The sequence below is a fragment of the Trichechus manatus genome, unplaced genomic scaffold (assembly GCF_000243295.1).
Source record: "Trichechus manatus latirostris isolate Lorelei unplaced genomic scaffold, TriManLat1.0 scaffold00160, whole genome shotgun sequence".
Taxonomy (NCBI): domain Eukaryota; kingdom Metazoa; phylum Chordata; class Mammalia; order Sirenia; family Trichechidae; genus Trichechus; species Trichechus manatus.
The window spans coordinates 107901-131245 of NW_004444096.1; the positions used below are offsets into that span (position 1 = coordinate 107901).

At 36.2% G+C, this 23345-nt stretch overlaps 1 protein-coding gene across 13 annotated transcripts in view; it reads left to right on the forward strand.

The window, feature by feature from the left end:
- The window catches only part of LOC101340588 (ankyrin repeat domain-containing protein 26), a 120345-nt gene that overhangs the window by 95131 nt on the left and 1869 nt on the right, over nucleotides 1-23345 (forward strand). For 9 of the 13 annotated variants that reach the window (XM_023740582.1, XM_023740570.1, XM_023740571.1 and 6 more), the window contains 8 exons: nucleotides 3887-4039; nucleotides 7128-7198; nucleotides 7508-7601; nucleotides 7998-8110; nucleotides 10280-10409; nucleotides 14351-14641; nucleotides 15220-15437; nucleotides 17257-17485. In XM_023740582.1, coding sequence (XP_023596350.1) covers nucleotides 3887-4039; nucleotides 7128-7198; nucleotides 7508-7601; nucleotides 7998-8110; nucleotides 10280-10409; nucleotides 14351-14641; nucleotides 15220-15437; nucleotides 17257-17485 — 1299 coding nt within the window. Of the gene's footprint in view, nucleotides 1-3886; nucleotides 4040-7127; nucleotides 7230-7507; nucleotides 7602-7997; nucleotides 8111-10279; nucleotides 10410-14350; nucleotides 14658-15219; nucleotides 15438-17256; nucleotides 17486-23345 lie in introns of those variants that run through there. The other 4 variants (XM_023740572.1, XM_023740576.1, XM_023740577.1 and 1 more) reach the window with 4 other exon arrangements.

A 23345-nucleotide genomic window follows, 5' to 3' on the forward strand; every position in this document is an offset into this window, starting at 1 on the left:
ACTTAGTTTTCTGTGCTGTGTTGTTTTTCTTTATGTATTTTTTTCATGTTTTTCATTGTTGTTGATTTTGTGTTTGCCGACTCTTTATATTTTTGTCATTTTTTATTTTGACTTGTAGGATTGTTAGTTTCCTTTGTGGTTACCTTAATATTTACCCCTGTTTTTCTAAGTTTATACCAGTCTTTTATTTCTTTATATCGTCTCGACTTCCTCTCCATATGAAAAGTCTTTGTCTACATTTTTTAAGTCTCGCCTATTTGTTTTAATGTTGTCATCTTTTACATATTGATATCTCTGTTTCCCTATTTTTAGTGTTTTAGCTTTGATGTATGTTTGTGACCTCCCTGTCTGAGTCAATATCTGGTTGCTCTGTCCTGTGTTCTAGTCTTGTGTTGTTATCTGATGTTATTGATTTTCTAACCAGAGGACTCCTTTTAGTATTTCTTACAATTTTGGTTTGGTTTTTGCAAAGTCCCTAAAGTTCTGTTTATCTGGAAATGCCCTAATTTTACCACCATATTTGAGAGACAGTTTTGCTGGATATATAATTCTTGGCTGGCAATTTTTTTTCCTGAAGGCTTTATGTAAGTCATCCCGTTGGCTTCTTGCCTGCATAGTTTCTGCTGAGTGGTCCGAGCTTATTCTTATTGACTCTCCTTTGTAGATGACTTTTCTTTTATCCGTAGCTGCTCTTAAAATTCTGATTTTATCTTTGGTTTTGGCAAGTTTGATTATAATATTTCTTGGTGACTTTTTTGGGGGGTCTACGTTATGTGGGGTTCGATGAGCATCTTGGGTAGATATCTTCTCATCTTTCATGATACCAGGGAAGTTTTCTGTCAACAGACCTTCAGCAATTCTCTCTGTATTTTCTGTTATCCCCCCTTGTTCTGGTACTCCAATCACTTGTAGGTTATTTCTCTTGATAGACTCCCGCGTAACTCTTAGAGTTTCTTCATTTTTTAAAATTCTTTTATCTGATTTTTCCACAAATAAGTTGGTGTGAAGTGCTTTATCTTCACTGTTACCAATTCTGACTTTTGCTGCCTCAAGTCTGCTCCTGTGACTTTCTATTGAGTTGTCTAATTTTTAAGTTTTATTGTTAGTCTGGATTTCTGATTGCTGTCTCTCTGTGGATTCTTGCAGCCTGTTAAATTTGTCATTACGCTCTGGAATAACCTTTCTAATTCTGCTACTGCTTTGTCTGTGTGTTCTTTGGCTTTCCCTACATTTTGACGAATTTCCTTCCTAATTTCTTGAAGAGTTCTGTATATTAATCTTTTGTATTCTGCCTCTGGTAATTCCAAGAAATTCTCTTCCTCCAGAAAATTTATTCTTTATTTTGGGAGCTTGCTGAGGCCATCATGGTCTGCCTCTTTATGTGATTTGATACTGACTGTTGTCTCTGAGCCATCTGTAAGTTATTGTAATTTTATTTTGTATTTGTTTAGTGTGTCCTAGCTTCTTGTTTTGTTTTGATAAGCCCAAATAGGCTGCTCGTGTGTGCTAGTTTGATTATTGGTGCCTTTGAAGCTGTAACATACTGTCACAAGGTAGTTAGGTCTGTTACTATGTGTGCCTAGGAGTCCTTTAAATTTTCCTGTATGGATTCATCTCAGGTGTCCAAGCAGTCAGTCACCAAGTGTGTGGTACAGGCTCTTACCTACAGTCTTAGAGAGGTATGGGTGATTGCTGTAGGCACAGGTATCTGGCTGCAGTAGGGGGTCATGCGCTGAGCAAGGTAGGGGGCTGACGGCTGCCCCTGAGTGTTTGAAAGGAAAGCGTGTTCCTGTTCCCTAGAGTGAATAGGTAGATGAGTTTTGCAGCCGGACTATGAGCACCCTACACTGTTGGCTGTAGGGAATGGGGGACAGCACTTATTCTTGGACCCCTGTAGCAGGTGGCTAGGTGGTGTGGGTGGAGCCACTAGTCCTCAAGCCCCTGATGTGGACAGGTAAGGCGCCTGCTTAAAGGGTAGAACAGTGTCAGACGTCACAGACCTGCCACTTCACAGCTGAAACAGTTGAAGTTAGACTTCAGGTATTTACCCTGTAGTACTGCGGTAGTGAGGGCTTACGCTGTTGAGATGGGTCCACACAAGTCTATACAGGGGTGGAAGGCACTCAAAGTCTGCAGACCCCTTATGCTTGTGCCTAGGCAAAGGAGCTTGCCAACCCTGAGGTCCTGGCTTAGGGGAGCTGGTAGTTTATTTTTCCCCTGTTTGTTAATTTGTTCCCTCTCCAAGGCTAGGAGAATGGGTCAGGGCACCTTATGGGATCTACTTCCGGCCCAGGGGACTCAGAGATTGCTGAAGCCGGAAGAGCCGGGAGGGAGGAGGTAAATGGGAGAGAGGTTTTTCCCCAATGGGTTTGTGCTTTTTTTTTAAAATCCCTGTGGTAGGCCACACGCAAGGACTTATAGCCACTTGAATGCTGCTTTTGACTGGTTCCAAGTGTCCAGGTAGACTCTCTGCTGCCAGATCTCTCTCCATGTGGAAAGTGCCTCCCAAGCAAGCGAGCAGAGCTGTGCACCTGCCTCACTGCGCGCCCTGAGCTGAACCTGGCTGAAGGGTTGCGGCTTCCACCAGGTCAGGTCAGGCAACTCCTTGCTGCTTCTGAACTGTCTCTCTCCCCTCCTGTGACTTAGTCCAATTCCTCAACTTTGCCTTGTTCAGGGTGCCTAGATATTCATATACAATCAGTTCATTTGTTTTTTCAGGTCTTTGTTGTAAGAGGGACAAAGGAAGCTGTCTGACTGCTCTGCTGTCTTGGCCCTGCCTCTGTTTTTATGCATTCTTAATTAGTGTAATTTTTTTTTTTTTATTTACATCAATTTGAATTAATTCTGGAAATCTTTTAGTTCCAAATCACGTGTTCTTATGACCTCTCAACTCTTTAAAAATGTCTACTTTTTATTAGGGATACGTGGCCAATTTTAACAAAACCTTATTTGATTTAATCTTCCTAGTGCTATTTATAATTACTTTGAGCATTTTTACAAATACAGTTAATTCTTGTTATTTGTGATAGTTATGTTCTATAAAGTTCCTGTCATTTCAGAACTAGCCTTGTACATTTGGGACACTTAGGTTTTTTGCTGCTCGGTGCATTCAGATGACTGCCAAAGCACTGGGAGTATTGATTTTAGACTTACAAATAAATTTTAGCAAGTAGGTGAGTTTGCAAATACAGAATCTATGAGTAATGAGGATCAACTGTAATTTGCTAATAATTACTTCTCATTTCAAGGCTAAGTTACCATCATTTGGAGATAAATTTGCCCAGTGACAAGGTAATTGTAACCCTCTGGGCTTTATTATATCGTCATTCGATCCCCCTATTCAGACTAATGTTGGTGGCAGGGTTTACAGTGTAGCAGAATGGAGTGAGTAGGGAAGAGAGTTTTGCAGGAGCTGGGATCAGGGAGTAAAGTGGAGGCAAGGTTATGTAGGGCCTTGAAGGCAGTTGTAATGATGACTTTTGTTCTGAGTGAGAAAGGAACCCATTGGAAGGATTCGAGCGGAGGATTGAATATGTGAGGCACTCTGAAGTTAATTTGAGCTTCTAATAAAAAAGAGGGAAAACCTTCCACAGTGTGGAAACGACCACCACCAGTCCCACACACCCAACCATTTATTTCTGAGCCTTCAGTAGGTTTGTTGTTAAGCTTTGCAAATTCGTCAAGGGACATGGATGGTGGGGCTGACTCTGTGGTCTAATAAATGTAATACTGATTAGGCAGGGAGATAACACCTTCGGTGTCCTTAACTGAATTTAGGAATGTATGTTGTGATGTTTTTCAAAGTATATATGTTAGAGTTATATACAGTTAGCATAGTTTATTAATAAAATGATTTATAAAATCAGTAACAGAAGTATCTTACCAGGCAGTTGTGAGACAACTTCAACAAGAACTGGCTGATACCCTTAAAAAACAGTCTATGTCAGAGGCTTCACTGGAGGTGACATCACGTTATCGCATTAATTTAGAAGATGAGACACAGGATTTAAAGAAGAAATTAGGTCAAATCAGATGTCAAGTATGTATGAAATTTAACATGTCAACAGTTAATCTATAGCTAGTTAAGTAATATAAAGTGTTTTAACTATACAAATTTCATTAGACAGTTTTCTTTTGTATTTTCATTATAATTAATTTTATTACAATTTTACTATCTTTATAATGCACTTATTTCTTGAACTCTGGCTTTCAATCTGCTGTTTGTGTTATAAGTTTTTCTTATAATATTTACTCTTAGGAAACTTGAAAATTATACGTAATAGTTCACAGAAGTTGAGAGGCTTTTTTTGCTACTAAATAGTATTTTTTTAGTAGTGTCTCTATTGTCATGGTGAGGCAAGCCAGATTAAATCACAGGGTAATGTTTAATGAAATGTTCCAGAAAATCATCGTATTTCTCATCTTCACTTTTATGAATACAGAATCTGTGTATATTTCATGGATTTCAGGATAACTTGCCATAGAAAGCCCATTATACTGTTCTCCAAAATGCAAAATTTACAAAACCATTTGGAGAGTTACGCATTTCCTTCATTTTCCTTTCATTTTCGATATATTGTGAAAGCATACAAATATTCAGATTATGTACTGTATGTACACCCAAAATAGAGAACTAAGAAAATTATCTAGATCCCACCATTGGATTTTTCGAACAATTTAATTGAGATATCATTCACATACCAGGTAACACACCCATTTAAAGTATAGAATGGCTTTTAGTATATTCAGAGTTGTGCAACCATTGTCGCAGTGAAATTTAGAATATTTTCATCAACTCACATCCCTTAGGTGTCACCTCCTAATCTCCCCATGTCCCTACACAACCACCAGCCTACTCTCTCTTTCTAGATTTGCCTGTCGTAGATATTTCGTATGAATGAAATCATACAATAGGTGGTCTTTTGTGACTGGCTTCTTTCACTTAGCACAGTGTTCTCAAGATTGATCAATATTAACGCATGTATGAATACTTCATTTCTTTCTATTGCTGAATAATATCGTGTGGACGTACCACACTTGTGTATGCATTCATGAGTTGATGAACATTTGGATTGTTTCCACTTTTTGCCTATTATGAATAATGCTGCTACGAACATTTGTGTGTAAGTTTTGTGTGGACATGTTTTCTTGCCACTGGATTTTATCCTGTATTGTTTGGGCTTCTTTCACCATCTCTGTGCCTTTACTCATGCTGTCCCCTCTAGTCTTTTCAGTTTGTTTTCATCTAGCCTATCCTGCATTTATTCACATGTAACTCGCAATCTCCTCTTCTCCGTGAAGCTTTATCTGACTGTTCTTCATTGACCTCACTCTTTTCAGCACCTGTCATCTAGTCTGTGCAGAAAAAATTTGGCCCTTAATTTTCCATTGCTTTTATTTATTTTTTCATGAGAGATGATCTTGTCTTTTTAAGTCTAAATTTGACTACGGAGGGAATAATATCTAATATGCATGGCACCTCTCCTTACGAAAATTAAAAATATTTTAGCTTAACTGCTGTTAGGATAATTTTAAGTACTTTACACCATACCAGTAATTTCTTTAAGGCATTAACATACTTAAGTTTTTATTTTAAATTTAAGCAATTAAATGTAAAATTCAAAGCACTTAATCTAATGGAGAATTGTTCAGTCAAATGCTCATTGTTTTTTCTCACTATTAAAAAATCTAAATTTGCCTTCCTTCATTATGCCGCCCGAACTGGGACACACAGGTTTATAGCCCTTTCCCAACTGTAAAGCTCTGGGAACTAGGTTTTCTGAGATGTCATAGCACATAACCTTAATGTACTCATCAGCGTGCTTACCCAGCATAAACACTTGCTGGGAATGAATTGATCTAGGAACCTTGATTTAGCAACAGACTCCTGTATCTTCCGGTTAATGGCTTTAGCGTGTCTCCGCTGGTCATGGAGGTTATGTAGCACTCAACTCCGGAGGCGCTATTTGCATTGTAGTCACTGACCATTCTCACTGAGTAGTACAAACAGAAAGTAAGTTATAAAGGACAAAGAACTGTTAGCTAGTGGAATTGGTGAAAGGTTTATGAAGTACTGGGAGCATATTCTGGGACCCATAGTCCCAATTTGTTGTCACTTTCAGTGATATAAAAAATGATTCAGCACAACTAGTATAGGAGACCATTTGTGTTGGCAGACCACCGGAATAAAATACCAAATTTTATTAGAACATAAAATATGATAAAAATAATAATACTGGTAGCTAACACTTCTATATATCGCTCACTTTGGAGCCCTGGTGGCGCAATGGTTAAGAACTTGGCTGCTAACCAAAAGGTCAGCAGTTCGGATCCACCGGCTGCTCCTTGGAAACCCTGTGGGGGCCATTCTACTCTGTCCTATAGGGTCGCTATGAGTCGGAAGCGATTCGATGGCACATAACAACAACAATGATATATAAGTGCCAAGTACTCTTCTAAGTACTTTACATATACCCTAATTTAATCTTCCCAACATCCCAATGAAGCAGATACTATTTTTTATCTCCATTGTACAGATGTAGAAACTGCGACACAGAATGTTTAAGAATATGCTCAGTAACTGGTGGAGCTGCGTTTTAGACCCAGGCATTCTGGCTCCTACATTCATACTGCTTCTCAAACTGTTCTATGAAACGTCTGGTCACCTACAGCAGCATGTGCACTTTAAGAATCACTGACATAGTCATAGTCATTCACATATGTGAAAATTTAAAATCATAGTTGATGTGGGGTGGTATTTGGAATACAAAAATATAACTGTTTAATATAATTTCCCATCTCTTCCAATTTCACCAATTCTGTAAATTTGATTACTCATCTGATAAAATATCATTTAAAAGTAACAATAATGTTGTGTTTTAGGTCTAGAGCAGAGGTTGGTGAACTTTTTTCTAAAGGCCAGATAGCGATTATTTTAGGCTTTGCAGGCCATAAGGTCCCTGTTGGCAACTACTAAACTCTGCCATTAGAGTGTGGAAGTAGTCATAAACAGTATGAAAATGAATGGGCATGACTGTGTCACAATAAAATTTTACTTCCAAAAATACGTGATGAGTGGATTTGTACGAGACTCTCAGTAAAGTATTTTCTTTTATTCTTTGTTTTAGTTGGAAGAAGCACAGGAGCGACACACAGAGGCAGTACGATGTGCTGAGAAGACGCAAGAGCACTTGCAAAAGTATAATTTAAAGCTGCACAGAAAATAACTGGTGTATTTATAAAACAAATAAGCAATGTAGTGTAAGAATTATATCAGTTATGATAATAAGCACATGTGTGTAAACCAGGGGAAAATTTCAACTTTAAACTTTTTTGAAACATATTATTTTTGCATATTATCCTTATTGCATAAAATACATCTAGAAAAATGGCGACTTTTCAAATTTTTAAGAGTTTATGTAATTATACCTTCAGATGCTTGTTGAGAAATTACATGATATTTTTAAATCTATGTGTGAGAATAATTATTTTAAAATATACATTTTAGGGTTGAAATTGAAAATGCCAAGTTAAAAGTTACAATCAAAAAGCAAATGGGAAAAATTGAACACCTTCAGAAAAACCTGTTAGGTACAAGTTCGGTGAGTCAATCTGTTGATTTCTGTCGTACTAGAAAGAAATTTTTATTTTTCCATTAGTGGTATTTAAGAATATTTTAGCTTGTTATGGTTAGTTGCTGTCAAACTGAGTCCTCCTCATGGCAATCCCATGTGTGCAGAGTACAACTGCTCCATAGGGTTTTCAAGGCTGTGACCTTTCGGAAGCAGATCACCGGGACTGTCTTCCAAGGTGTCTTTAGGTGGGTTTGAACCACCAACCTTTCAGCTAGTAGGTGAGCTTGTAATCATTTGAACTACCCAGGAACTCCTGTCTAAACATATATGACTCATGAATTCATGAAAAATATTTTTTTTAAAAAGAAGAGTGAGTTTCTATATTTTTAAAAATATTTTTGTTTTTAATTTTTTTTTTTTAAGTCTGAAGATGAAAAGGAACAATTAAAGAAACTTATTGAGTTAAAACAATCTCTGGAATATCGTTTGGACCAAGAAATGAAGAAAAATGGTGAATTAGAAAAAGAGATTACTGGGTAAGATTTTAATATTTCAGATCATTTCTGTTATATCTTAAATTATTCATTTAGCTCTAATTTTACTTTATTAAAACCTAAATACAAATTTGTTTTATATCTACATTTTCATAATTTAACCAATTATTCTATTTTAAAATTTACTTCAGAAACTCACGTCACAATCAAACTTTTTTTCCAGTGTCTTTTGCATATAATGTCAACTGCATTCTTCATCGTCTACCTTGAAGTTTTATTCCTGTAAGATGTCTTTCCTCTCCTTGGTAATCTTTCTTTCTTTTAGTAGTACTCTGCCCTTCAGCATTCAAATATTGTAATATCTAAACACTCATCTGTGTCATTCTTTAACAACATCAAAAATTATCTTCATTTGGCTTATATTTCCTTTCTGCCTTCTTTTTTAAATCTATAAAATATATCAGTCATACAAAAATATACGTATGACTTACAGAAGAAGAGAAAAATGAATAATCGCATTTTTACGACCCAGATAAAACAAATGGAATATTCCTAATGTCTTTGAAGCATCCAACATGTCTTCCTAAACAAATAATTTCTTTTACAAGGATCAGCACAGAGCTGGTTCGTATGCGGCAGAGGTTAAAGATGTCCCACATGTCCAACTTTTCCAAGCTTCTGTACCACTCTTCTCATCTGTAACATCAACTACTCTCTCTCCCCTCGGTACTCTCCTTCGCATCTTTGGGTTCCCTAATTCACTGTGACTTCTCACAGAACTCATGAACTGTGTAAAAGAAATGGCTCATGCAGTTGTGGAGGCTGGCAAGTCCCAAATTTGTGGGTCTGACATAGGCTTCTCCCTGGCCCTCAGTCTCTGCCCAAGGGCACTCAGCTTTCTCACTGTGTGGGCTGGGAAGCCCACTGCGCCGTCTTGCAGGTCTCTCCTGCTGGTCTGTCCTTCCTTGGTGGAGGTGGGCCCTACCTTCTGCTCTGGAATTGGCTCTCTTTTAAGGCAAAACTGACCAGTCCCCTTGGTGGGCCACAATTATCTTATTTGCACAGCCCCGCCCAATCGCCTGGGTGGGAGTTACAAGACCATGGCAAGAAAGCTCACAGTAAGTAATTCATCACAGCGCACTTTCTGTTTATTTCTTGAGTCCTTACATTTGTTCTCAAATCTGATCAATATTTTTCTCTCATTTCATTCTTTCTCTTCATTGTTTTGCAATTCTTTTTATTTTGTTAACATTGTACTAGCAAAGATCTCTAGATCTCTTAACAAACAGTGTTTAAGAAACTGTCACACGTTCTCTCTCTGCTGATTTCCTTTCTTCTAAAGCTGTTTCCTTTTCTCCTGACTCAATCTTCAGTTACTTTTCTTTCCTTTTTCATTTTTTAATCCCAATAATTCTGATGCTTTTTTGCAAGTACGTTCTCCTCTTCCTGTAGACTGTGGTTAACAGGATAACTGTATTTTTATGTCTTTTCAGAACATTCATATATGCTTTTCTTCTTAACCTTGGCTACTGATCTCTGGGTAATAAACAAAAAACACCCAAACCCATTGCCTTCAAGTCGATTCTGACTTATAGCGACACTGTAGGACAGAGTAGAATTGCCCCATAGGGCTTCCAAGGAGCAGCTAGTAGATTCGAACTTCTGACCTTTTGGTTAGTAGTCAAACTCTTAACCACTGCGCCACCAGAGCTCCTCTCTGTGTAATAGCTCCTGTTTAATAATAGTGTAATGTTTTGTATTAACATACTAAAACAGATACGAATAATTTATAAAAGCTCTTTATATAGTTATATTATTAACCCTTTACCTGCCATGTATGTCATAAAAGTTATCTTCATAGTTTTATTTACCTAGCACTTTAATTTAGTTGGAGCCCTGGTGGTGCAGAGCTCAGCTGCTAACCAAAAGGTCAGCAGTTTGAATCCACCAGCCGCTCCTTGGAAACCCAGTGGGGCAGTTCTACACTGTCCTATAAAGTCTCTATGAGTCGGAATCGACTCCATGGCAGTGAGTTTGTTTTTTTGGTTTTTAATTTAGTGAGTTTGCTTTCAAATAATGCTAGCTGGAAACAAATGAGAGAGGTCATAATTTATAGGTGGTTTCTCTTATATGATAGAACAGAATCTCTGTTTAAATAATTATTAAACATTCTTAAAGAACTTGACTTACTCATTATGTACATTCCTGCAGATTTAAGAAACTATTAAAAATGACACGAAAGAAGTTAAATGAGTATGAAAATGGAGAGCTTAGTTTCTATGGAGATTTGAAAACTAATCAAATTGAAATGGATATTCAGATGGCTATGCTAAAACATAAGGTAATCTTTAATCTATTTTGGGACCAAAAGCACTTAATTTTGGCAAATATAAATCAGTCAATACTTTGAGCAGTGTAATAAACTTCTTTCTACTAATTTTATATACTTGATACCAATGAAAAAGATGTTTTGATGTATCATTTTTATATAAAAAGGGCATACATATTGTTATTCTTTCATGTCTTGACCCTGGCTAATAATCTAAAGTCAAGCACTACAAGACCCCAAATCACTAGCACCAAATCAAATTTTTTTTTGGTAACAGTTTTACTGAGACGTAATTAGCATATCATACAATTCACCAATTTGAAGTATACAATTCAATGACTTCTAGTATAGTAACATAGTTGTATGTTGTATAATCATTACCACAGTCAATTTTAGAACATTTTCATCATCCCAGAATGAAACCTCATACTCTTTAGCTATCATCCCCTAATCTTCCCTCCCCACTTCCGCCAGCCTAGGCAACCACCAATCTACTCCTTGTCTCTATGCTTTATAGATTTGTCTGTTCTGGGCATTTCATGTAAATGGAATCACCTAATGTGTGGTCCTTTGTAACTAGTTTCTTTCATTTAGCAGAATATTTTTAAGATTTATCCATGATACAGAATGTATTATACTTCATGTGTTTTTGTTGTTCCAGAATATTCCTTTCTATAGATATACCACATTTTATTTATCTACTCATCTGGTTGATGAGTATTTGGGTAATTTCCAGTTTTGGGCAGTTACGAAGAATGCTGCTATTGTGAACTTTCAAGTACAAGTTTTTGTGTGGACTTGTGCTTTCATTTCTCTTGGGTATATACTTAGGAGTGAAAGTTCTGGGTCATATAGTAACTGTTTAACCTTTTGAGGAACTGCCAGACTTTTCCAAAGGGGCTTCACCACTTTACATTTCCACTAGCAGTCTGTGAGGTTTCTGATTTCTTCACATCCTTGCAGACACTTTTTGTTACTTGTCTTATTTATTACAGCCATCTTAGTGGGTGTGAAGTGGCATCTTATTGTGGTTTAGACTTGCATTTTTTTCGTGACTAATAATGCTGAGCATCTTTTCATGTACTTATCGGCCGGTTGTCTATCCTCTTTGGAGAAATGTCTATTCCATCAGTTGCCTACTTGAGTTATTTGTCTTTTTATGATTGAGTTGTAAGACTTCTGTATATATCCTGGATACAAATCCCCTGTCAGATATATGATTTGCAAATATTGTCTCTGAGTCAGTGGCTTGACTTTTCACTTTCTTGATGGTATCCTTTGCAGCACAAAAGTTTTTAATTTTTACAAGGTCCAGTGTATTTTTTCTTTGGTAACTTGTAGATTTGGTGTCATGTCTAAGAAACCATTGGCAAATCCGAAGTCATGAAGATCTATCCCTATGTTTTCTTCTAAGAGTTTTATAGTTTTAGCTCTTAAAGTTAGTTCTTATGTTTTGAGTTAATTTTTATATATGGTGTGAGGTGAGGATACAGCTTAATTCCTTTGTATGTGGATATCCAGTTCTCCCAGCACTATTTGTAGAAAAGACTATTCTTTTCATTTATTGTTTTGACACCCTTGCTGGAAATCAGTTGGCTGTAAATGTGAAGATTTATTTCTGGTTCTCAGTTCTTTTCCATTGACCTTTTTGCCTATTCTTATGCTAGTCCCAATCACATTTTATGAGAACTGTTTCCCAGTCATCCTGTATATTAGCAGTTCTCTTATATAATAATAAAAAGTTAGTGTGGTGGAACGTCTTTAGCTTTACTCCTGTGGAAACTTTTTGCTTTTGAAGGAACCTATGGCCAGTTTAAGCCCTGCTGACTCTGTGATGATGGGAACTCCGACTTATGTATGATACAAGGATAGAATCCATTCTTTTTCTTTTCCCCCTTCAAACCTTTAGTCTTTCCCTCTGGGCCTCGCTCTTCACTCTCAATTCCATCAAATCTTGGTGACAGGATCTGCTGACTCAGTCTACTACTTAGTTCATTATGTTTATTATTAATTAACTCATTATAATTTATAGAATCCATAGATTTCACCATTGAGGAAGGAGAAGATTAAATCTGGGCTGTCAGCTTTCCTCTTTGGAAATCTAGCAAATTCATCATCTTGCAGTTCACAGTTAGGTGTTCTTTTGACCTGGTTCTTGTGTGTAACACAGGAGCCGATCCTCTTGGTACGGACCCTATGTTCTCGGAAATCGCAGTTCCTTGTATCCATCTTTCTTTACTTAAACAAATAGAAAGGAATTCCTAACTATATATCTCTGTACAGAATTTACAGAAGGTATATATCAGTCCATTCAAAGAAAATTTTCAAGAGTGCAGCACTTAAAAATCAGGTAGTACACAAACAATTTATTACAGACAAATTAGTAATTTGAATTTCAGAATTTCAATGCCAATCTGTATGATATGGAGAAGTATTATCATATAACATAAAGGATGAAATGGTCTTACCTGTCCATACAAACAAGCTTGAAGTAAGGAAAACAAGAAATTGTATATAATTTCTTAACATTCAGAGGACATTAGCATTGGCTTTATTACTGAGAAGATTACAAATTGTAGTACGGTAGAAATTCTAAAATACAGATGTGTGTGCCAGTTCTTTGATTGGCACTTCGTCCTACTCGTGAGAATGATTCTCCACAGCTCTTTGCTATATGATCTAAGCTGTTTGTTCTATGCTTCTTTTCAGAAGAAATGACCTGTGGCTGCACCTAAGTAGTTTTCTCAGTCTGCTTTCCTGTCTGTAGAACTTCTGAAGTCCAAAGACCTCTTTCTGTTTTGTACTATCTTGGTCTCTTTTAGTCCAAGCTAGAAAGCAGTGTTTCTGCTACTACAATTCCCTTTAAAACTTTGTGAGTTTTCCTATGAATTTTATTGGAGTTCATCCCATTAGAAAAGCCACCCTCAGAAAATTTTTTGAGATAAGTTCTTCTCCACCTTGAACTTCCTGTGAAGCTATCGTAAGACAATGCCCTTAAGATTCTTACATCCTTAAGATCTCTAAGGAATTTGGGCTTCACCCTGTTTTCCTGACAGCACCCTGGATTTGATCTTAGCCAGAAGCCATTTCTTCATTTTAACATGGTTTGACATGTAGAGAAGCTGTGAACAGGAAACAGATTTTTGAACTCTGTGAGTCCTGGTTCCTTTATGTTTAACGATCTTTCTTTAGCTTATCTCCCTCCTCTAATATTTTACTTTCAGCTGATTTGTAACAAGAGTCTCCTTTCCTTCAGATTTTCATATTGTTTTTTGACTTGCCTTTAAGCCCTTCCTGTCAGCCTCATCTGGGGCCGTCAGGCGCCCACTAGCAGTCTCTTGGAGGCCCTTTTGGCCTTCAGTCATGCTCTTCTCTAGGTCCTCTCAGCTTCTGTCTACATCCTGGTCCGAAAGCCATTCCTACATGCTTTAGGGTTTTGTTTTCGTTTTAATGGCAGCATCCTACCCTTTAGTATCAGTGCCAGTTACTTACTGCTACAGAATAAGCCACCTCAAAACTTAGTGTCTCAGAACAACATTTGTTTTGCTCATGAATCTGCAGTTTAGGCAAGGCTCAGTGGGGCCAGCCCATTTCTTCTCCAACCTTAAAATCGGTGCAGGGGAAGAGGAAGAGACTTTCTGCTTAAGGTGACTTACAGTCATTTTAAAGAGGAAAGACATACGAAACAATCGTGGAAAAATTATAAAATCAGGTGCAAAATTTATGTGGCAAAGATGAGGACAGTAAATGTATTTTTTGTGACTCCTTGTGGTTTTAATTTTGTTCTCAATTTTCTGTTTAAATTTCAAGTGTTCACATTCTAAGAATCTGCTATAATATAGAAAACATTTTATTTGACATTTGATTTATTTTAAAATTAAATATTGGCTTTGAGCTAGACAATTCTCAGCCCACTTCCTTTATTACCAAACTATATTATTTTATTCATGCAGATTGATGATCTTACAGCAAAACTAGAAACTTCATCTTCAAAATGTCTACATCTGGATGCAAAAAATCAAGCTCTTCAACAGGAGTTATTAGCTGTGAAAGCAGTACAAAAGAAATGTGAAAAACTAGAGAAGAATAAAAAGAAGTTGGAACAAGAAGTAGTAAACCTCAAAAGTCATCTAGAAATCAATATGATAGACCACGCTCAAATAGAACAGTATAAACGGGAGATTGAAGAAAGAGCAAGGCAGGACATAGTAGAAAAACTAAAAGAAGTCAATCTGTTTTTACAGGTTACCTTATTTATCTGTAATGTGTTTTAATTCATTTTATTGCAGATTGTATGTTGGATATATACACTGTATGTGTTTCCTTTACTTCCCTTTCAGCAATTTGTTTTGTAGATTTTTAGGAAGAAGGTGGCATTCGTTTCTCACTTTAAATATGTCAGTTTCCATCACTATTGATCTTTAAGAATAATCATTCTCATTAGGGAATCAACTTCATTATGAAGAGTAGTTGGCATAAAACAAGACTATGAGGAGGAAAATTAAACAGTTATAATTTAAAAAATGTACCATACTCTTGGATTATTCTTAAGTTATATTGTTCCATTTTTAAAAATTTCAATTGATTCTGCTATTCTTTGAATTATCAGATTATATGAGTAATAAGATAAGAATGATTCAGCGTTTTTCATAATTCAGATAGAACTCTCTTAATATTGATGATAATTATTTTAAACTTTATCTTCTTTTTTTTCTTACATGTTTAGAATTGCTGTCTATATCACTGACTGAGAACTAAAGGAAACACAGTATAATTTCAAGTTATAATTATTTTAAAAATGTATCCTTTTAATTTGTTTTAGACTCAAGCAGCTTCTCAAGAAAACTTAGAGCAGTTAAGAGAGAATAATAATGCTTCAATAAGAAGTCAAATGGAACTCAGAATTAAAGACCTAGAATCTGAAATCTCTAAAATGAAAACTTCCCAAGAAGATTCTAAAGAAGCAGAATTGGACAAATACAAGCAACTCTATCTAGAAGAATTAAAAGTTAGAAAAGCATTATCAAATAAACTAAACAAGTAAGTCAAAACACAGATCATAGAAAATAAGTTTAGCTCATTAATATGCCTCTAAAGCATAATTTTTAGTGAGCCAGTTTCACAGGTTTAGTAAGAAGTGAAAGCTAACTAAACAAACAGACAAAAAAAAACCCAAACCCATTGCTGTCGAGTTGATTCCGACTCATAGTGACCCTATAGGACAGAGTAGAACTTCCCCATGGGGTTTTCAAGGAGCGTCTGGTGTATTCGAACTGCTGACCTTTTGGTTAGCAGCCGAATGCTTAACCACTGCACCACCAGGGCCACAGAAAGCTAACTAGAAAATATAATTTTGGAAAATAATGTTAGTAAATGAACTTATCTTTAAAAAGTTAGTTTAGGACAATTTGCATCTCTCCCCTTTTTTGGTTATACATGGCCTTATTATTATTTTTTTCTTTAATCTCCTATGGTAAACCTGATCTACTAGTTTAAAGCTAATTGTTTTTGAAACTTTATAATTTACACAAGCTTTATAGTATTATAAAATTGCTTGTCACCATTCCTCGAAATAGAAATATTAACAAATTGAACTATTTTTTGAAAGGTGAGCCCTGGAGGTGCCAACAGTTAAGCGCTTGGCTACTCACCAGAAGGTTGGTGGTTTGAACCCACCCAACAGCTCTGAGGAAGAAAGATCTGGCAATCTTCTTCCATAAAGATTACAGCCAAGAAAACTCTGTGGGGCAGTTCTACTCTGTGAGATAGGGTCGCTGTGAGTCTGAATCGAGTCGACGGCACCTAACATCAACCAACCCAAAAACCAAACTCGTTGCTCTCAAGGCAGCCTATAGGACAGGGTAGAACTACCCTGGAGGGTTCCTAAGGCTGTAATCTTTGCAGAAGCAGATTGCTACATCTTTCTCCTGCAGAGTGGCTGGTGGGTTCAAACTGGCAACCTTCCAGTTAGCAGCCAGGCACTTAACCACTGCGCCACCAGTGCCCCTTCCTGAAAACAGCAACATAACTTAAATCCAAAAGGTCAAGTAGTACAACTCTCAGCACATTCTGGCACTTTGTAAGTGAGCTTTTTGATATTTGATATTATCACTAGAGGGCGCTTTATTGTTTTTCCACCCTACATTGCATAAAGGCATACATGTGACAGATTAACATAGACATGAAGGGAGGTCTAATTCACAAAGTGGGTAAAATATTACCTTGATCTGTCTGAGGGGACGTGTGGAAGACAGAAAGGGCAGGGCTCACCTCCGATGCCTTGGTACCAGTGTTTGGAGCTAACTGCCCTTGGAGTTTTTTGAGTTCTTTCTGATCACCAGTTCCCCTGTCTTACTCTCCCCTGGAGGTTGTTGCTCTGAAGTATTCCTCAGTGCTGAGTGCTTAATTTCTCTGAGTTAATGGAAAAATGTACAAGGGTGATATAAGAAAATGTCTACTTGAAGGGTGATTTTCCTGATCTCTAAACTGGCTCACTAAGTACAAGTATTTCTAATGGCATCTTAAAAAATCTTGTAAGTAAAGCCATTCCAGAAGGTGGCAACTGTTAACCTTTTAAACCATCTGTAACACTCCTAGTTATTTCTCTCCCCTTCCTACTTTGTCTGAATTACTTGTTAGTTAGGAATCCCCCTGGAAATAAATGTACATACTTCTTTAAACCCATTTTAAACCTATCATTGTATACAGGAGATATGTTCTGACACATTTTCAGTGTTAAAACATTGTGTAATGGGAAATTCCATTCATTATTATGGCAACATTTAAAATAAACTGCTTGTCATTTAGGAATCTTTCAGGGAACAATGAAATACTAACTTGTCTTTTGTAATCTTCACAGGACTAACGAGAGGCTAGCAGAGATCAGTACCAAACTTCTCGTGGAGAAACAACAGAACAGATCTTTACTTAGCACTCTCACAACCAGACCTGTCCTGGAGCCACCTTGTGTTGGAAATGTTAATAATAGTTTAGTGCTCAATAGAAATCTTATTCCCAGAGAAAATTTAGCCATTCCTACCTCAAGCCCACGGCCTTCAAATAACAGCATGGAGACCTACCTGACTAAGGTTTGTTACATTATATTTTTTCCCTTGGCTTTCAGGTTTCTTTTATTTTTTTAATTTGGTGAAATACTGAGCTGTTTAATTGACTTATGCATATTAAGTACAGGTCATAATTATCTATGCAAAAAGGAGACAGAAATTTCACACTTTTTTTTCAAGTTCCTGGATTTCTTTTACTTTAAGGAAAACAATTTTAATAAATTATTTCTCCAGTCTCTGAATCAGTTGTACTGGTTGTTGAAGCAAGCTTTCTCTACATCTGTCACATTTAGCATTTATTAGATCTCTCATCATTGCATGGAGTTTAACCTTGCCACTCGCCACCACTGTAGCGCTAATACACTCTGTACTGTGAGCCCATAGCACTGTGTAGTGCTATTAGCAATGATGAATCCGTGAAGCATCTCACAACGCGGATGAATCTGTAGGGCAGTACAGTGAGTGAAGTCAGTCAATCACAAAAGGACAGATACTGTATGAGACCACTATTGTAAAAACTCATGAAAAGGTTTACACACAGAAAGAAACAATCTCTGATGGTTACGATGATTTGCTAATTTTTATTTTCAGATTTCAGATGCTAGTTTAATTGTGGGAGGTTTTGTCCTGTATATCAGAAGTAATTTTACAGTTTTATTGGTTCCAAATACAATGATACATTTTTATAAAATACAAAAGTGAAAATTAGCCTGAACAGATAGATCACTGGTAGCTTGTTTAGCACACAGAATCTTTTTCTGAGGAGAATTCTTTTCTAATAGTTTAGACTTAAAAATTTATTCCAGACAATGGTATAAAAGATGTAATCTGTTTTAAAAAATTGTTATGTTCAAGGCTTTTCTAGTACTTGTGTTCATACCCAATGTCTAACACAATGCATGGCACACAGTACCTCTCGGTAATTTTTTTTTAAATCTGTGCCAAATAGGAAGATTCATTTGCCATCGATTTTGGATTTTTGGTGCATTACTGATGCTTTTAAAATTTTTCTAATGATTTATTTATGAAGTGTTTCTATTTCTCAGATGTCCATTAAATTTAGCTATAACTGTTTTCCTAACTGTTGTTATATGAATATATCAATGCTAAAAAAATTAATATTCATAAGACTTTAACTTTTTACATGACAGAACATTGTGTCTCCACCGAATACTGAGTAATATTTCTTCCCAACTAAAAATAGGCTCGCTGTTTACATCACCAAGGCAAAGGCTGTCTGTTCTGAATTTGCGCTCTGGCTTGTATATATTTGCCCATTTCATATAAATGAGATCATACGGTATTTGTCCTTTTGCAACTGACTTATTTTGTTCAGCATAGTGCTTTCAGAGTTCACCTATGTTGTGGCATGTATCAGGATTTCATTGCTTTTTATGGCTAAGTAATACCCCATTGTATATGTGTACCACATTTTGTTGATCCATTCATCTGTCGATGGACATTTTTTTTGTTTCCATCTTTGGCCGTTTGGGTATTGTGAAAAGTGCTGCAATGGACAGTGGTATGCAGGTTTCTGTTTCTGTTTTACTTTCACTTTTTCTGAGTATGTATGTAGGATTGGGATTGCTGGGTCATAAGGTTGTTCTATGTTCATGTTTTTGAGGAACTGCCAAACTGTTTTCCACAGCAGCTGTCCCATTTTACTTTCCCACCAGCAATGAATGAGGGTTTCAGTTTCTCCACAACCTTGTCAACACCTGTTGTTTTGTTTTTTGATCTTTGCCATTTTAATGGGGGTGAGGTTGGTATCTCTGTGTCCCTAATGGCTAATGGACATTGTACATCTAGTCATGTGCTTGTTGGCCATTGGAACATCCTCTTTGATGAAATGTCTATTCAAACCTTATGCCCATTTGTTTTTTATTGGGTTGTTTGTCTTTTTTGTTAAGTTTAGAAGTTTTTTAAATGTATTTTGGATATTAGACCCTTATCAGAGATATGATTTCAAAAACTTTTCTCCCAGTGTGTAGGTTGTCTTTTCACTTTGCCAATAAGGTCCTTTGATGAACAAAAATATTTAGTATTAATTTATGAGGTCCAATTGATCTGTTTTGTCCTGTGGTGCTCCTGCTTTTGTTGACATACCAGATAATTTATCATTAAAAACTGGGTCCAATAGCCACACCCCTATCTTTTCTTCTAGGAATTTTATGGTTTTAATTTTCACATTTTGGTATATGATCCATTTTGAATTGGTTTTTCTGTATGGTGTGAGGTATGGATCCTGATTCAGTCCTTTGCATGTTTGAATTTTAATTCTAATCAAACTGCTGTAATACTCTTGCTAATTACTCAAGGCAAAGGCAGAACTTTAGTAAACTATCCTGTAATATCAGTTATATGCTCTATATAATTCCTCATCTCTCCACTTCATCTTATCTACTTAGACAGATGCCCAGTAGTCATTTTATCCTTTGAAAGACTCAGATAATCTCTCATCTTCCTCCACTTCTTTTTGTTTCATTCATTTTTTTCACTTTATTACAACGTCTTTAAATGTATATATGACACCATACTTAATTCTTCAGCTCATTGATCAAAAAACAATTCCTCAGTTATTTTCTCTGTAGCAAAATACATGTATTTGATGTGTGTTTAATATTTACAAACTGAAAAGTATAATTTTCTTTATTCATTAATTTGTTTGCCATTGGATATTCAATTATGGCAGCTTAAATGGATAAACTTAACTTGATTTCATTACATTTGAGGGAATCATATCTATTTTTATAACATCGGAGTACTTCCTTAAATTAGAGAATGATACCAAGTTTTAATTTAAAAATATCAATATTTAAAGATTTGTTACTGAAAGTATATTAACTGGAAATGTGTGTTTGTGTGTGCATGCTGGGAGGACATATGTATGTCTTTACCAAACTGGTCTCTAAAGAGAATGAAACATTGTTTTCCAACCTGTAATCTCAACTTTAACCTTAGCCTACCAATAAATTATTGCTGAATGAATGAACATATATATTTGTATTCATTGTGTCTTGCTATTGTTACTGATTTCACTGTATTTCCCCTTCTAAAATAGCCCGTTCAGCTTCCTCCCCTCCGTTTAAAGTAGGGGTTATTTTGAAGAACGTACGTTAAGATTATAGAGTCAAGGAAGAAGAAAACATTTCTGGAAGGGTTGCATAGTCATCCTTCTTGTCAGGATTCTGGTGGGAATCAGCAGCAGATGGCGCTTGTCTTCCTCTTCTGAGCTCAGAACATAGGCGTCAGACAGATGGAGAGCAATGTATTAGCTTTATTACCAACACACAATAACTGAGTGGAGGGTGTGGCTTAGATGAGCAGCCACGGTAGGCTTCCTTATACTTCATGCCGAATTAGGCACTTTCCTGCACAGTTGTAAGCAGAGGAAACAACCGCTTGACACCTGCCCCAGAGGCAGGCTGCTTACTACACAGATGAGAGCAGACCTGAATTTATGTTACTGTGGACAGGCACATCGTCTCAAAGAAGAGAGTTCACAAGATTCAAAGCCAAGCAAGCACTCTCAGTTCCTTCTCCCAAACTCACCCATTAAGTAAATCTCCCTCCTCTCATGAGGAAGAGCTCCTGGGTGGAGCAAATTGTTAATGCTCTCAGATGATACCCAAAATGTTGGAGGTTCAAGTCCACCCAAAGGTACCTTGGAAGAGAGGCCTGGCAGTCTACTTCCAAAAACTCAGTCATTGAAAACGCTATGAAAAAAAAAGAAAGAAAACCCTATGGAGCACAGTTCTACTCTGACACATATGGAGTCTCCATGAGTTGGAATTGACTCTACAGCATCCAGCTCATGGGGAAATTAGGGGGAACTTGAGGGCAGAGACATGAAGGTTGTCCTGTAACTTTCCTGACTGGATTTAAGTTGTAGTTGAGATTAAGTCCATTTCTTTTGTGCATACCAACTACGATGAGAGGTTGGACGGAAATACAGTAGCTGGTAAAGGAAAATCTGCTTTGTGTTTTCAATTTTGCTATAAATAACCCACAACGTGGACAATTCATTTCTCAAGTAATTTTGGTAAACCAAGTTTTATTTGGAGAATGTTAGTTGTTTCAAGAAAGAATCTTCTCAATTTCAGCTCTCTTAGTTCAGCTGAAGTTTTTCTCATTCAGGTTCCTTCCTGTGGTTTAAAAAACATGTACTTGATAGAAAGAGTATAATGACTGCTGCTGACAGAAATTGTGATATTAGTCTCTTCATTTATTTTTATTCGTAACTTTAGAATTTACAATTTAATTAGAGCCCCTCTTAATGTCTCATGCCTGTACATTGCTGAGCTCCGTGACAAAGTTTTACATATTTATTTCTCTAAGTTGTATTTAATTATCTATGTGTTTTTCCTGAATATGAGGAAGTAGCTAGCATAGTGGAACTCAGGATTCAGTTATAAGACTGAAAGCCCATTGCTGGCCTGCAGCTGATTGACTGTGTGACCTCAGACAAGCTATGATCTCTCTGAGGCTGTATTTCCTCTTATGTAAAATTAGGGACTTTGACTAAAGCAGTGACTTTCATATTTAAGAAATAGAACCTTTCTTTTTTTGAAAAAATAGTTTCATGAAACCATATTAAATAAAACAGATAAAAGTAGATCTGTTCTGGCTAAAGCAGGGATGGAGGCTCTGAAGCTGTGACCTCCTTACTCTGTAATCCTGCAGTGCCCCTTGTGGAACCTTAGACTGCTGTGGGACATCGTTTGAAAACTACTAGTTGTCAGAGAATCCTTCCAGTTAGCTAAAATTCACTGATGACAGTATTCCCCTGTGTATAATTTTGTCATCTTCTCATATTTTTGAAAATATACCAGACATCTCTTTCGCAAAGGTGGTTACTCATAGCTGTCTTTCATATTGTAAAGTATTTTGTGCTATTGTCACAAAAGTGTTAATGAAAATAGTCTCTCAAAATATCGGGAGACACGTTAGCCAAAAATTTGCCCGTCTTCACACCTAAAATTTCTAAGGGCATTGGATATCACACTGTCATTATCACTGCAAGGTGTTTGTTACGTTCAGTATTCTATTTTAGATACCGTTTGGGCATTTAGTGAATGCATACCTTTGACAAGAAAAGTTTAGATAAGAACACTCTAAATGGGGTTACTTGCAATATAGTTTGAAATAGTCCTACACATTTCATAATTAAGTAGATAAATAAAACTATGTAAATATAGTCAAATGTTTAAAAAATTGGCCCTGATTTCTGAAATGGAAAAGTTACCGTTAAAGAGTTTTATATATATATATTTTTATTTCTAATTCTAGAAAGTCATGAATCAAAGAAACTAAATATGAAAACTGAGTCTAACCTGTGTTTATCCTTCCTTCAAGGAAATTTTCTGTAATCTTGGTCTTCAAATGAATAAAGTGTCACAGCCATAATACAGATGTCATAATATTTTTGCTTCATCTTTTGCCAGTAGAATTTTCACTTGACATTAAAACAGCACCACTTTCTTCATTTTATGTACATAAGTCTGTGCTGAAAAATTAATAGCACAGAACATACTTAGAGATTTTAATTTCTAAAAGTACACTATGGAAAGTTTATTTTTAAAGAAAAATCTGTTAAAGTAAAAAAAGAACTGATTTAACTTTTGTAAAAGGCAGTGTTTTGCTAAGAATTGCAAAGTAATGCATTCAATGTAAAGTATGACATGAATTACTTAATTTCTTTGTATCAATAAGCTCAAATATCACTCTCCTGAAATGATGTATATTCAATAGGCCAATATTTGCATTTTTCTCAGATTAATTTAGGTGACATTTTATATATTTTTCTCTGTTATCTAAAACTAAAAATAAGCAGGAAATTTATTTGTGATTAATGTTCTGAGTTGGAATCGATTCGACAGCCGAC